Source organism: Ascidiella aspersa, chromosome 5 (genome assembly GCF_963924565.1).
Source record: "Ascidiella aspersa chromosome 5, kaAscAspe10.2, whole genome shotgun sequence".
NCBI classification, from domain to species: domain Eukaryota; kingdom Metazoa; phylum Chordata; class Ascidiacea; order Phlebobranchia; family Ascidiidae; genus Ascidiella; species Ascidiella aspersa.
Window position 1 is genome coordinate 24,295,972 of NC_139451.1, and position 15,082 is coordinate 24,311,053.

At 35.2% G+C, this 15,082-nt stretch overlaps 1 protein-coding gene across 1 annotated transcript; it reads left to right on the top strand.

The window, feature by feature from the left end:
- Positions 1-1,992: 1,992 nt before the first annotated feature.
- On the top strand, positions 1,993-15,082 carry LOC146145533 (uncharacterized). The gene is made up of 17 exons (XM_083390604.1): positions 1,993-2,091; positions 3,194-3,331; positions 3,936-4,085; positions 5,181-5,301; positions 6,293-6,387; positions 6,763-6,823; positions 7,082-7,159; positions 7,751-7,953; positions 8,527-8,673; positions 9,361-9,528; positions 10,242-10,351; positions 11,408-11,507; positions 11,848-11,967; positions 12,814-13,165; positions 13,440-13,474; positions 14,039-14,090; positions 14,882-15,082. The coding sequence occupies exons 1-17, from the start codon at positions 1,993-1,995 to the stop codon at positions 14,947-14,949; spliced, it is 2,097 nt and encodes a 698-aa protein (XP_083246730.1). The 3' UTR covers positions 14,950-15,082.

Here is a 15,082-nt window from a genome sequence, read left to right on the forward strand (position 1 = left end):
AAAACACAAAAAAAAACACGGTGGCAAAACGAGGCAAAAAAAGAAAACAAGGCGCGAATAACTGCTTCTACTATGTTATCAAATTTTGAAGAAACCTTAATCAGAAAACTTGCTATCAAAATCTAACCTCGTGAACTGTTGCAATAGCCTACCACACAAAATAAACCGGCGACCAAATCGTCTTTAATGTTGATTTTGGTTGTTTTATTTACATTAAGTTTATAAAAATCTTGTTTTATAAAAATCAACAATGCCAAGTACCTTGCGACAAACCTTTTACTTAACGTAGAGTGGAATACAAACATTTTATAAAAACTATTAACGGTGTTATACTTCTTTTTTATTGGCAGGTGTACGTTTTAGCATTCAATCGACCAGGTGTGACCTTTAACCCAAAACGACTGGAAAAGGTCACAGGGGACAAAGATCACGTGTTCATATTCGACAATGACGCCAACCTGTCCGATGCATATGAAGAGGAATTAGCTTCTCATTTTTGTAACGACCCATACAATCATGTCGTCCATGATCACGATCAAAACTAAAGCAAACGCGATGACAGCCACTAATAGTCTACCTCTTAGTAATTTGAAACAAAGTCATGGTGATTTTTGTTGTATTTAATGTAATGTACATGTTGTTGCATTTTATTTTTAATTAATTTGTATATTAGAATTCACGTGAAATTTTATGTGATTAGGTGTTATTTTAACCAAATTAAAAAACTGCATGATATACATTTTCAAAAAATTACTTTGATTGATTAATTTGCCTATTATTATTTTTACTTGATAAGCCAGCCGAACTTCAATATTTTTACGTTGACCGAAAAGTTGTTAAACCAATTGGTAATAGAAAAAAAATTTTTTTTTTTTTTTTTTTTTTTTTTTTTAAATTTCATGAAATGGGCTCCTAATTAATGTAGTATATATTATGGCATTCTTTCAAACTAAAGCCAGGTTAGAAAAAACAGATGAAAAATAACAGACCGTCCAAACAGGAGCCGTCGCTCTACCAAGTAATCATTAATCGGTCAGTTGAAGACTTACACACTTATGTATGAATGTTTCGCAAGATCATAAGATTCGTGAGTTTGGAATATCAGTAAGCACCACACGAAAAAAAGTTCATATTTTTAAACTTTTCGTTTAGCTACTTTCTCATTCAAATTCTTAAGTGTATTTTTCTGAATAGTTTTTAATAGCACGACGAAGTTTTTTTTAAGGTGGCGTTCGACACGCATCTGAATATTGCCTTTCGTAGATGAATACTTCGCGGAATACATGAAAAATTGATGTCGTTCCTGAAGCTATGCAGACAGTGCGCTGCAGAATTCAGTAAAACTAGAGAAGTCGCCTGCTGAACAACATGCTTCTCAAGCAGGAAAGCTGATTCAAAAACTTTACAGAATGGAATATAATTAACATAGTATTTGTCGAATTTAGAAAGCAATGGCAGAAAGTTTAGAAACTGGCAAAATGCTCTTTACCGTAGACAACATGCTGAAATGTCTCTGCAAAGAAGACATATTATGTTTTAATTTGTAGTATTCGAGATGTCTGAAATTTATATGTTGTTCACCCTATTTATGTACGACTTGGAATTTTTATTGAATTTACTGTGAAAGACAAAATTAACATCAGTGTAACTTGTAAATTTATATAGGTAAAAGCCTTGTAACAACTTAAATCGCCATTTAAACGGTTATTTACCATAAGTAATACATTTTGTACGTGGTGAGATGAATTTGTTAAAAAATTTCGAGCTATAGTAGGCTTATTTGGAATTATTTTGGTTTAAACACTTTATTCAGTGTTATTGTAATGTTATACCGTAACTGGTTTATTAAAAAAATATTTTGGCCTATGAAGTGATATTTAAAAGGATATTATTTGTAGAAAAATGGAGAAATGGTCATTATTGGTTTTGTGGGCCACATTTTGCCTAAATCTGTCGTCTGGCATAGAAGATTTTTGCCCGAAAGGTTTCGTTATGATACGACCTAAACCGAGCATTTTTACCGAGCAAAGTACAAATCCACTACCTAAGCCGAAATGTTACAAGTTCATAACGGATAAAACCACATTTAAGGTAAGGAAATATTTTGCAAGTAAACTTTATACTATAGCAGTATTTTAAACTTTTATCAGTAGCCTAACATCATTAGCAATTATAATAAAGTACAAAATTACTGACAACAATTATTTTGTTCTGTAATTTTAGAACATAATTGCTATATAGCCTGTTGGAATAGTAATAATGATAAAGAAACAGCTCATCTGGTAATTGTAATTGAACTAATATTGTAATTGAAATAGGTGAACTGATTTTTTAAAGTCTGGGAAGAACTGATTTTTTAAAGTCTTGGAAATCACTTGTGCGTATATTATTTTATTTTTCACTTTTTGGGTAAGCGAAAATTCAACAGACAAAAATCCATCTATTTCAGTGCATAATTTTCCGGAATGCTTATATTTTAATGTGATTTGGTTTCTGGGTTAATAATGTATTTTATTGATCTAACAACGAAAGAAACAAAAACCGCACAGCCAACAATAATGGCTTACTTAAAATTAAGCTCAAGTGCGCTCATTAATGCCTTTCTTTTCATGCAAATACCCATGACGGTAAACGCTGCCGAAAATTGCTTTCTGCGAGGTCTATTGACGTTATTAACAGTTGTTGCATCAACACACATTAATATTAATGCGCCACTTAGTAGGTCGTTGCGTTATGAATTACCATGCAGGTAAAATCGAGTGTTTAACTATTACCAAATAGCTAATAAAAAAGAATCTTCGCAAAAGTTGCAAAAAATGATGTTTAATGATGAAAGTGTATTGAATAAATATTGGTTCACATCATCACCAATCGCCTTATAGACCCTTTTCCGGATGACTATTAAGTTTTTCGCGTTAGGTAAATTTATGTTTTGATCTTCCTAACTGCAATGAATTGTCGATTACTAAATTATGCAATTTGCCGTAATCATGTCATAATTATGCATCAATTTGCTCACTTGCCAAAATTAATTTATCACAATTATTTTCCTTAAACTTGTTTTTCTACATTTTGTAACAGAAATTTTCCAAAATATAATTTTCAAATGATACGACCTGAACTAATTCCCCAAAGAATCGGAAAAATCACAAAACTCGACAATAATGGTAAAAAAAAACGTTTTGTTCCCTAGAACGCCGAGAGCACGTGCAAAGAGCTGAGAGCAGAACTGGCCACGCCGAAAGAAAGGGAGGCCGCTGCTGGCATTGTTGATTACGTCATCACAAACGAAATCGAACCGAGGAAGTATTGGATCGGGCTCTCAGACAGAGTGAGTGACAGTCAGGGCCGGGCCAAGGGGGGCACGACGCACGTGTTAAAGCCATCCTCCCAAAAAAGTACTTTTTGCCTATATTCACTTCGTAAATACAAATTTTTTTCGCGCTCCGCCCTAATCTTGATTACATTTCTGGTATGCCCTATATTATGATATAGTTGTTCTAGCGGCTCTAGCCCAAAGGCTTCGTGTGTCTCATTGCATTTCTTAAACATTAGTTTTAGCAATTTTAACAATAAATGCGGTTATTTTTTACAATTTTAATTGTAATAAATCTTCTGTATTGAAAGTAACACCTGTCCTGTTCAGTTTATAAGTGTGGAAAGCACAAGCCTTTCGTGTTTAGGCAGGTTTCGAAAATGTCCAAAATATGTTAACGATCGTACTCGGATCCAAAGGGGGACTAGGGTATGGCCCATAAAACTGTATTGTTGCCAACACGTCATGACACTATACATGTGACGTAATGTCTGAAACAACATGCCTCCGAAAAATGAAATCCTGTATCCGGCCCGGCAATGTGTATAGGCGACAAAGAAAAGTATTTAAATTCTAGTGGTCGTCTTTCGCGAGGCTTTCACTAGATTTAAATTCGTAGGATAACGAAGGGTTTCTGACCTGGATCGACGAGGAACCATTGGATTCCAACGGGTATTCCCCTTGGCTGGCAAGGGAGCCCGAAAGTAGCGAAGGGGCGGAACCAGGAAGCAAAGGGGCAAGGGACGATTGCGTGGAAATGATGCTACAGGTGGGTTATTTCAATGAATGGTATAACTGAATGTTATCTAGCTGGGCATAAGCAAAGACGGCGTAGTAGAACGCGTACGCGACAGCCGATATTTTATATATTTTTATTTATATTGTCTTATTTCTTTTACTTCAGATTGTGAAACAACCGACATGCACCATTTTCAGTTTAGCTTTCACTTTGAACAAAAATTTCATTTCAATATTGTAAAAAAGTAAATGCTATATCGTGCAGCTTAAGGTTACATGAAGTTGGCAAAACTCGTAAAAAACGAACTTAATGTTAAAATATTTCAGTATTATATATTAAAAGTGTTTACACCATATTAAAAGTATCCATAACCCTTTAATTTGAATTATCTTATTAAAACCACGTGTTTTTTAAACGATATATTTAGTTTTTTTGTCAACAATAAAAAGCCAAGGCTTTCATAAACCTGAACGCTTATCTCGTTATGTCCAATCCAAGATAAAAACATAATAAATTATCCAAAAGTATGTTACCCACTTGCACACTGTTTATTAATATTGTGGTAAACTGAGATATAAATAGTAAGATACCAGTGTTTTGTATATCCGGTAGTTAACCTTTCTAAAGGCTTATAAACGGGTAAAAGTCCACAGGTCCATGTATGACCTTCAGGAGATTGGCGTGAGGTGTCGCCATCTTAAAAGCTGATCAAGTGTTTAATAAATTTTTAATCGTTCGCTGTGATTCCTTTGGAAATGGCCTTAATTATTTATTGGCGTGCACGTATGAGGCGATAATGAAGTGGTTTCGGACTTTTCCTCTGGCTATATTCGCGTCAGTTTCAAAATAAACAAAACATGTTTGCCTGATCATTGAACCGTTAATGCTTCTTTATCATGTAAAGCCGACTACAAATCATATTCTAATAACATTGAAATAATCAGGTGCTTTATCCTAAAATTTGCTCTACCATCAAAATTCTCCAAAATAAAAACAAAAACAATTTGGTGATTTACCAAGTGACACTTTCAGGATTCACTGCAGTATAAAGTGGTTAACAAAACGCCAGAACTATATCATTTAAGATAAGTTGAAGGAAGCTAATTGGTTTAATACGATTTACAGTTACAAGGGACGACTTACTCGGCCCGTTGGTTTGATACAATTTGCAGCAGAAAGGAAGCGTTTATTTGCGAGATGGACACATTGATACCAGTTGGGCCAATTCTTCCTACCACAACAGCAGGTAAAGTTGTGTATAAGTCTTATTATTTGGCGTGTTCAAGTCCGTATATGCGTACTTTGAACGTCTAAACGCATTTGAGCTAAACACAAACACTTTGTTTTTAGTTACTTAAAAAGCAATAGTTAGCCGTACACCGAAAGCCATCGCAGACTCACCGAGTCTGTTGATCTATGATGCAAGCAGGGCAGACTAGAAAAACAACTAGCCTGCAGTGAGGTTCGAACTCACGACCGGTCAAAGCCGGGACATATGTGTGAATGTTTCATTGAGTAGTTAACCGTACTGATGATATGTATAAAAAACAAAGGCAGATTTAAAACCACCAACTGATTGTTAAAGTTTTGTATAAAATTTAATAAACCCTTGCTCTCTTGTCATTCTTGCAAATAGTTTTTGGATTTTTGGCATTTGGTACAATAAAAGCACAAAACAATATTTTGTTAGCTGATGGTTCAACGTGACGATTCGACCATGCTATTTGGATATAACACGTGGATTGTTTTAAAAATTACGATGTAAATTGGCGTATAGTAAGCTTATCGAGGTGCTTTTCATCTGACTTTAACATGACAAAAATTATTTTGCGTAGTCGTCCCTACAAGAATTTGAGACGGATTATGACAAAACAAATCTTATATTAAAAATCTGTAATTTCCGATATACCACATCACCTAAATTTATTAGTCTCTTGTCCAAAATGGCCCACCTTAACAGCATGCAATACCGACCATGTTTCATCGTGAGTCATTCTGTTTGTCTCACCTGCCATAAATATTTATCCACATTGCGGTGGAGGCATCTAATGTGATCAAAAATTCATGAAAGTCCGCGAACAAATTGCGATTCGCCGCCGCCGTTTATTGCCGGGTTTGCTGTACAGGCGCGGGGATATTTCCTTTGTTTTCAAAGACGACACAATACTTGATTTAGAAGGCGAAAAATGTTGCTATTTAAATGATCTTTTTTCTGCCAATGTCACTTTTTTATGCAGCACCTCAGGGTCTACAGCCAAGAAAGGATTTGGGCACGCTCATCAAGATTCATGAACCCGAACCCAACCAGTTTACAACTGGAAGCGAAGTAAAGGTATATTGCCTTGTTTATCGCAAGTTAAGGAACACTTAAACTCTATTTATATTAAATAAAACCTGTAGGTTGCAGCCATCCGTATTTGCAAATTAAACCAATAACGTTTGCATACCTTATAAAGTAAGGTACGCCAGTAGAGCTAAAATTAAAAGAGTGTCGCGAATCCGTTTTTAATAATAGTATCTAACGCCGAATTTACATCACGTTTTTCATGATTTGGGCAGTTTTGGGCAACATGCATTGCATAATTGTAAGTTATCAAAAAGGCACATTGAATTAAAAATACTTATAGTTTCTCGTATACAGCACATAAATGTTGGTTTTTCTTGGTAAAGAACGAACTCACAATCACTAAATTATCTAAAATTTCAGAAGACGACGACATCACCAACTCAATCTGCAGAAATGACAACAGCACCAGAAGACATCTCACGTAGATATAATTTGTTAAGACGTGTAGTTTAAATTAAAAAATCAAAATGCTGACATTATATTTCCAAATGTTTCGCGATATTATCCGTATTTTTTATATTTCGTTTAATTCCTATAATAGTATTTGTACTCTGAAGGCTGTAAAAACAAAACTAAAGTTGGAGTTTAGGAAAACTGATTAATAATAATTTTTTTTCGCAACCCGCAGGTGTTAAAACAATAATAATATAAATAAATAGAATAAATCCTTTTTGTTTAGGATCTGGTTTTCCATTGCAAGTAGTGGAATACGTAGGAGACGCCAATTCGACAAATGCCACTCAATCTGGGAATGAAGGTAAGAACACAAGAGGTTAAATTTGTCCTGTAGACCTAAGTAAAGTCATTTACGAAATAATTGCAGTCCGCACGTCAATTCATTTGCGAAAAAATAGCAAGTAAAGTCGCAGTATAAGATATTGCCATATCAGGTCAAGTCCCGGTCCAAGTCATTTCCATCAACCCGTCAAATTATGGGCGATATTTCGATTTACTAACAACAAAAACGTAACTCATAGTGAGCAAACCGTCTCACCAGCGTAACTTGGGGTAAACAACAGGCCAAATTTTACAAAAAAATATTCACTGAAAACACTATAAAGGCTTAAGTTCAAGTTAGTCAAGATATTTATCCAAAATACTTAGCTCAAGTCATTCCCCCCAGAATACTCAAGGTCAAATAATTTAAATTTATTGACCTAAGCATGCGACTCTTTACCCAGTTTTATGCGTCGCCTACGATTATGTTGTAATGATTTTTGAGAAAGATCAGTCAATATGTGTGAGTGTAACGACAAATGAGCCTATTTTGCAATGGCAAGCTCGCGTATGTAGCTCTTGTAACTCCACGCGTGTACATTGGAATTTTCTAACACGACTCTTAACCCAGACTCGGGATCTGTTCCCTCGGGCCGCAAATCGTGCAAACTCGAATGCACGCCCAACGTTATGAGGGCCGTTTGTCCCATTGCCTTCTTTCCCTTGATCAACGAAACCACTGCCGTGCTCAACAATCGCTCGTGCGTGACCAGAAGAAACCGGACACACCTGATTGCGCACACCACCCTGGACGGCTGTGGTACCATCGCCAGTGTAAGTGATAAACCGTATCACTGACTCATAGTTTTTTTTTTATGCTTTCCAATCCATGGTTCGCGACCCAAAATTGGGTTGGTATTTAAGATTTCTGGAAGTGTCGCCGCAAATAAAAGGCGAGGCAAACTATTTTATACGTTGAAAATGGCCAAAAGTATTTTTTTTAAACAAAATCTCGCCTACAATAGCACTGTTTTTCCGTCACTGTTAAAGAGTCAAATCATATTCTTAGACTAGCGTGGCCGGCATACTGCGTCTAATTATTGCATTCGGCGTAGGGGCTTCTATCGTACCTGGGTGAAAAAGTGAATTATACCCAAATTCTTGCGTACTATTAAGAGTATACTTCAATAATCGCCCAAGTAGTATTCAGTAAATAATAATCAGAGATTAGACAAACTGTAACACAAAAAGTACGCTGACAAAAATCTAATTTCGGTATTTAATGCGGCTTAATGCGGCATTCATTGGTATTTAATGCGGCATTCAAGTATTTAATGCGACATTCATTGGGACAAGATTTTATCAAAAAAATGAAGACAGTTAATGTAAAGAAAACAATTGCTGCAGAATCTAAGAGGTGACCAGGTTTCGTTCAGAAACACGATTCGACTTCTTGCCAAAGGAAAAACGATTATCCGCAACGAACGCCTGCTTTCAGGCACAACCGACTTTATGATCCTCGATTGTCGCTTTCGGCAACGCCACCAGTTGCAGGTAAGTGATTGTAAGTAGGACAGTCAGATTGTATCGGATCGGAGCCGATACCCTATGACCAAGTCTTAGTATCGGTAGTTGTCCGATACTCGACTAATAAGTGTGCTGTACTGATACCAAATTAATTTATCCATTTATTTTTATCTATTTTCGCCAAAGTTTGCGAATTACCGGATCGTTTTTTAACTTTGAAGAATACTAAAGTTTATGAATAAAACCATAAAAAAACACACTGCTCTTGCTTATTTGACCATGGTAACGACGTAATTGGTATTGCATCGGACGGTTTTGCATAAATTTTAGAAATCGGTATCAAATTAAAATACGAAGTAGGCCTGTCGCACTTCAATTTTGAGTTGACGTTGACCAAATGGTTTATTATATACCATCGATTCCAAATAATATACCTAATTTCAACAGTCAAACAAATTGCTGTAGGAAAACAGATTTTGTCACTTTTAAAGCAAGTATTTGAATTTCAGGGCAAGGGTTTTGTAAATGAGGAGTTTTTTTATTGAATCTATTACATTGTGTGATTAAGAACCGTTGTAAAGACAAAAATGCTTTCATTATTTAGTTAGTACCACCCCTATTTCGTTTTCAAAAAATAAAGACCCATTTTAATACAAATTTTGTTAAAGTTTATAATACCATGTTAATATTTTCAATCCCCGCCATTTTCCACAGCAAAACTTCAAGCCGAAAGGCAATCAACCCAAGGTGGAATTTTCGCTTGGCAAAGGAGGTTCGCTCCCACATGCGTTTCTACTTTACAAAACCCAAGTGTTCGACTGTCCTTACGGAAAGACGGATTATCCTGTTCGTATCAGCATATCAAATCGTCTATATTTCGAGGTAATTTGGTGAAAAAGGAAACTTATCGATAGTGACTTGGGACCTTCACTTATTGATTAAAACCACTAATATTTTAAAAGTAAATACAACCTCTTGTATAAATAGACTTTAGATATAAAAAAGTTAACTTTTTTGCCTTTTTGGGAGATAAAACTCAAAGAATTGACTTTAGGTTGCGGTATATTAAAATAACGTTAAGGAAAAAAGTTCTGTATAACCCACTAAAATTATCCCAACTTTATACTGTACAAAATGACACAAAAATTACATGAACGTAACAATATTTTTAACAATATTTTTTTTTTTTTTTTTTTTTTTTTTTTTTTATTTTTTTTTTTTTTTTTTTTTTTATTATTTTTTTTTTTTTTTTTTTTTTTAACTTGTTTAAAACACATTAAATTTTAATGCCTCTCTAAGAGTTGTTTGAAACGTTCAAAATGATAACTATTTCTGTATGGGCTTTGATATTTTTATTACGTCTTACTACAACCTCCAACCATTATGCTCCAAACATTAAATTTTTTTTAACGCCGCATATGGCTTTAATCCAATGACTTTAAAAGTGGGGTATTTTAGTGTGTCGACAAAAGAATGTTTTTGGTCGTAAATCCAACCTCAAATGCGCTTGTTGTTGTTATAAACTTGCTGAACACCGTGTAAAAAACAGGTGCCCTGTTTTCAAAAAGTAACAACAGGTTAATGAATTCCGATAGGTCCGGCTTCGAATCCCGAGCAAGCAAGTTGAACTTCACCCAGTCGCGTGCCGAGCCACACCTGACACCAACTATCTGAGCAAAGACAGCTATAAAATGATGGAAGACGGGTGAGTAAAACTCGGAATTTTAACAATATTTGTCGTCCTACACTTGATCAAGTTAAACGTAACAAAAGAATTCTGAGGGGGCATATGAGCTGAGAATGATGTTTTATTGACTTTTTTAATGAAAATTTTTAATCGCAGAAGATAGAAATGAGACAATATTTTTATTTAAAATTTGTTAAATTTGGGCGTACTAAATTACAGCAGTAAATTTGGGATGGTATTTTTTAATCATTAACAAACCTTAGTCATCCATAGGAACATTATCGAACATAAAAATAAGGTTCCTAAATGTTTGAAATGAATATTGGATCCGTGTGCTTTTTAGACGGTTAACAGCTTTCTGTGTTTTGTAAATACTGTTTAAAAATGTATTAACTAAAACGGTAACGAAACACCGTGTGTGAACTAAATAAACACAAAACTGCACTAATACATCTACTAATTGAATGTTTATTTGTGAACTTGCTAATCGTTTGTTTGAAGCAGTTTTGGCCCATTAAATATTTACCAAAAGTAACGACGAAAATCACCTGGTCCAGCTTTTAGGATATATTTCATTGTCTTTCTTTTATCAATAGTATTGCAAAATATGCTTTTACTGAAATACCTTACATTGCGAGCGAGTTTTTACGAATAGGTTTTACTGGAATGTATAAGGCATGTAACATTTTTGCGACAATGTTTTAAAGTTATAATAGATTTTTGGGACCTATACGACTACTCTAAAAATGATGTAAGGTGCAGTTTCTCTATTCCGTTGTGAAGAGGTGCTGTAATGCTTAAAACATTGACAAATCCCGTTTAGGATACACTATTGCACCGGCCCGTTGCAAAATTAATGCGATAAATTTAAGGATTAGGCCCATCTGGTGGTTAGCCGGTGACCTAATGAATATTTAACAGTTTAGGTGTACCACTCTCGCTGATTTGCTTGTGTAAACTAACATGCTGCGCTGCAACCAAGAGTACTTATGTCTCATGATCCGGTGTGGAAATTAAGCTGAATAATTTAGGTCATTTAGAAAGGGCGACCTTAAAAAATTAAGTGTGTTTAAGGTGCATCTTGGATTCGACTTTCCGTATCGAAAAGAGTGAGGAAGCGAAGGTGTCCCGTTTCAGCGTTCAGGCGTTCACCTTTGCAGGATACTTTAGGGAGGTGAATACTTTGTTATTACCTAAGGTAACCTGCTAGGCGTGCGTAGTTGAAGTACATACAAAAAAACTTATATAGTAATTTATAAAAGCTTGCTAAAATCGTTTGCATTAGTCACTGAGCATTTAATAGTATGGTATTTAATTAACAAAGCAAAGTATGCTCCTCACGGTTAGGAAGATACTTAATGTAAGATCTTGTTGTTCGTTTGATTTTTTTTTTTAACTCGCCAAAAATCACGCATTACAATTTTCAAACAAAATAAAAATAACTGCATCGAATCGCCTATTCGAGCAACAGGTGTCCTAAGTTTAAAACAACTTGCTGTGCGGTGTATTTTTAGATTTTTGTCTACTGCGAGTTAATTGTGTGCAAACTTGGAAGTGAAAGCTCACCCTCATGCCCTTACGCTTGCTCTAAAGACAAAAAATCAAAAAAGAAGCGCGATTTGGATAACACACAGGTAAATGTAATCTAAATATCGATAGAAATAAGGTAGCAAATAAGATCTTTCTTCATGGGATATAGGTCAGCGTTTCACAACGCGGCCCTTTTGCATGAGATTTGTGTCAATGCTATTTTACAGTGGCTCCCTAGCCCTGTTTAGAATTATCTCAAAAATTCAATATCTTAACAACATGGGAGTATCCAAGGTGGCACGTGGCCATGCCCCCTACCCCAACTGTTTTTTTGGTATTTTAACTACGTAAAGTCATAATAAGTTTAAAATTTTAGCGCTTCGAGCGAATTTGGATTATGTTTTTTATGTCTTATCCCGTTTTTATAAAAATTAGTTTTATCGCAAAGACAAAAAATGAAACTTTTGGCACACAAATAATTTTTTATGCGTGAAATCGATAATATCTTTGCAATGTAGCTTTAGTTTCGATATTAAAACTTCTTTATGACGTCTAGTTTAGATGCAATTTAAGACGTCACCTTTTGACGTAGCTTTGTGACGTCACTTTTGACGTAACTTTGTGAGGTCACTTTTGACGTAACTTTGTAACGATATCGCTCTTAAACATTCCATTTAAATAAACAACACAGGAAAATTTTGTTTACTTCCAGTTTTTTTGTACGACATATGGGCCTGATGGTCGAGCATAAAATTGATTTCGGACTGTATTGTAATTTGCATCCAACTATGTAGCTTACGAAATTGCATACCTAATTATTACACAACAATAAATTAAGAAAAATACGATCACTGGTGGTAGTTTTCACCTGAAGGATCTATCATGGAACACTAGTATTCCACGTAAAACCAGTGGAAAACCACTGCTCTAACCAATATGCTTAACCCCAGACTCAATCGCCAGCAAACGCTTCAGTGATTCAAGCACACCTCGGCCCTATCACTTTTGTGCCTGACGACCCTGACCCGAGCACCACAGGCAATATAGCTACCGCAGTAACTAGCCGCCAAACCTCAGTGACGAGTTCAGCACAACATACCACTGAACACAAACTGGACTCCACAACAACGTCGCAACATGTTGATACAACGAAGGCTGAGGGCGCAGCAAGCGATGCTTCGAGTCAAATACCTGACGTCACAAGTCAATCAAGTTCTGTGACAAGCGCATCGAATGACGTCACGACGAAATCAAGAAGTGATGTTACAAGTAAACCTGAGGATGCAACAGCGATTGGACAAGGTAAAAAATGGTTAACAACTGTTTCTCTGTTTTAAATGTAATTTCATCTGGTATTTGGCATTGGTCTAAATTTATTGTAGTCAAAATGTAAAAACTAATTATGTAAACAAGCGTAAATCAGCCCAGTGTAGTTTTAGTAAAGATTTTTGTTCAGTTAATCATTACACAGTAGCCTATGCAACAAAACAGTAAAAGCGGATACTATACCAGTCGTAATAAATGAAACCGTATAACCAAATGTTATAAAATGGTTAACGAATCATTTACTTTGCAGTAACCCAGCGGAATCCAGCGAATTTTAAAGCAAAGGTATGACTGAAAAAATAATAACAGAACGTAGAATGTGCTGTCCTACAGGGCTCATTAAGTATGATGCACCATCAAACAAGTAATGTACCTGTGGGCTACATATATCGGCCTACGAGAGAATCGTTAAAAAACCTTCATATTTGAAGCGGGTTTCGAACGGTTAAATATATGCTATACATTTTATTTGTCAAAGGCGTTGCTTTGCTAAAACATTTAAACAACGAAGCTCTCATACATCCAATTTTGAGTATTCATAAAACACTTATTCTTTGGGTTGGAAAAAGAACCTAATTGATAAATAGCGCTTCTGCTGATTAATGACATGAAGTACTTATATTGGTCGTTTTTACAAATTAATTTTATATATCTATTTTTTTGCAAACACCTTTTGGTATTATGCCTCGCAACTATAGTACAGTAGGACTGGTGAGGTCAGCAACGGATCTTTAACGTGCTGAATCGTACCCAAACAAAAATAGAAGAAAAAATTTAGGGTCAAGTCATAAAAAAGAAGAATGGTATTTGTAAACTTCCCTTCAAATAAGGCGTGTTTTGTTTCGTCAGGCGCCGGCTGAGATAAACCAAGCGAAATTTGGTGGAGGCGATGGTGGAACAGGTAAGCTGGAGTAGGCTACCACAAAAAATTAGTTTATAGCTTAACAATTTTTCATAAATACAATAACACAGGGGTTCTTAAGCTGGGGTCCATAAATCCCTTGGGGGTCCGTGAATTAGTTTTAGGGGTTCCATGAAGGCCTAATTGAAATATTAAACAATTTTACAAAGAAATCAGTTTAAACTAAAGATAATAAGGTTTTGCACTGAATGCATTAGACTTCATTTCACTTTCACATTTTTTGGAACGAAATCACCAGATTTATTAAGTTTATGTGTATTGTGACGTTAATTTATGACATCCTTTGATGAAATTTTATTGCCTACCGTGGTCCACGCAAAGCCAAAATAATTTTTTTGGGTCCGCGGTAAAAAAGTTGAAGAACCCCTGAATTCTAACACATTTGTAGGGTTTTCAAAACTTTTAAAACAAATTAGTTTATGTGATGCCAATATAACAACAATAACTTACGCCGATATTTTACATAGATCAAGTTATGTAAAGCAAGCAACATTATACGTACTTCTAGAATAAATCTTAAATTTCAAACGATGTTACCTATAGGTGTGTGCAAAACAAAACTACTTTAGAGCATAATGGTTGGAGGTTGTAGTAAGACGTAATAAGAATATCAAAGCCCATACAGAAGTAGTAATTATTTTGAAAATGAATAAAGAGTTATTCGAAACGTTCAAGTGGGCTTTGATATTCTTATTAAAACTACTTTAATTCTAAGGTGTTGAAATGTAGAATCACGTTACACCTGTTTAACTATTGTTTTTTGTTCGTAGAAAATCTGAGCAGCCTACCTCTTCTTTGGATGCTTTGCGTGGCCATTGCGGCGTCTGTTTTGTGTTAAAAAGATGACCATTTTTTATTTCAACGAACATTGCAGTGTCTAAGGCAGTAGAGGTCCCCTTATAGCTTTAGGGGGCTTTTGACCAACCTGTTTAGCCTGTTTTCTTTTTATTTAAACTAATGTATTTTAGCGA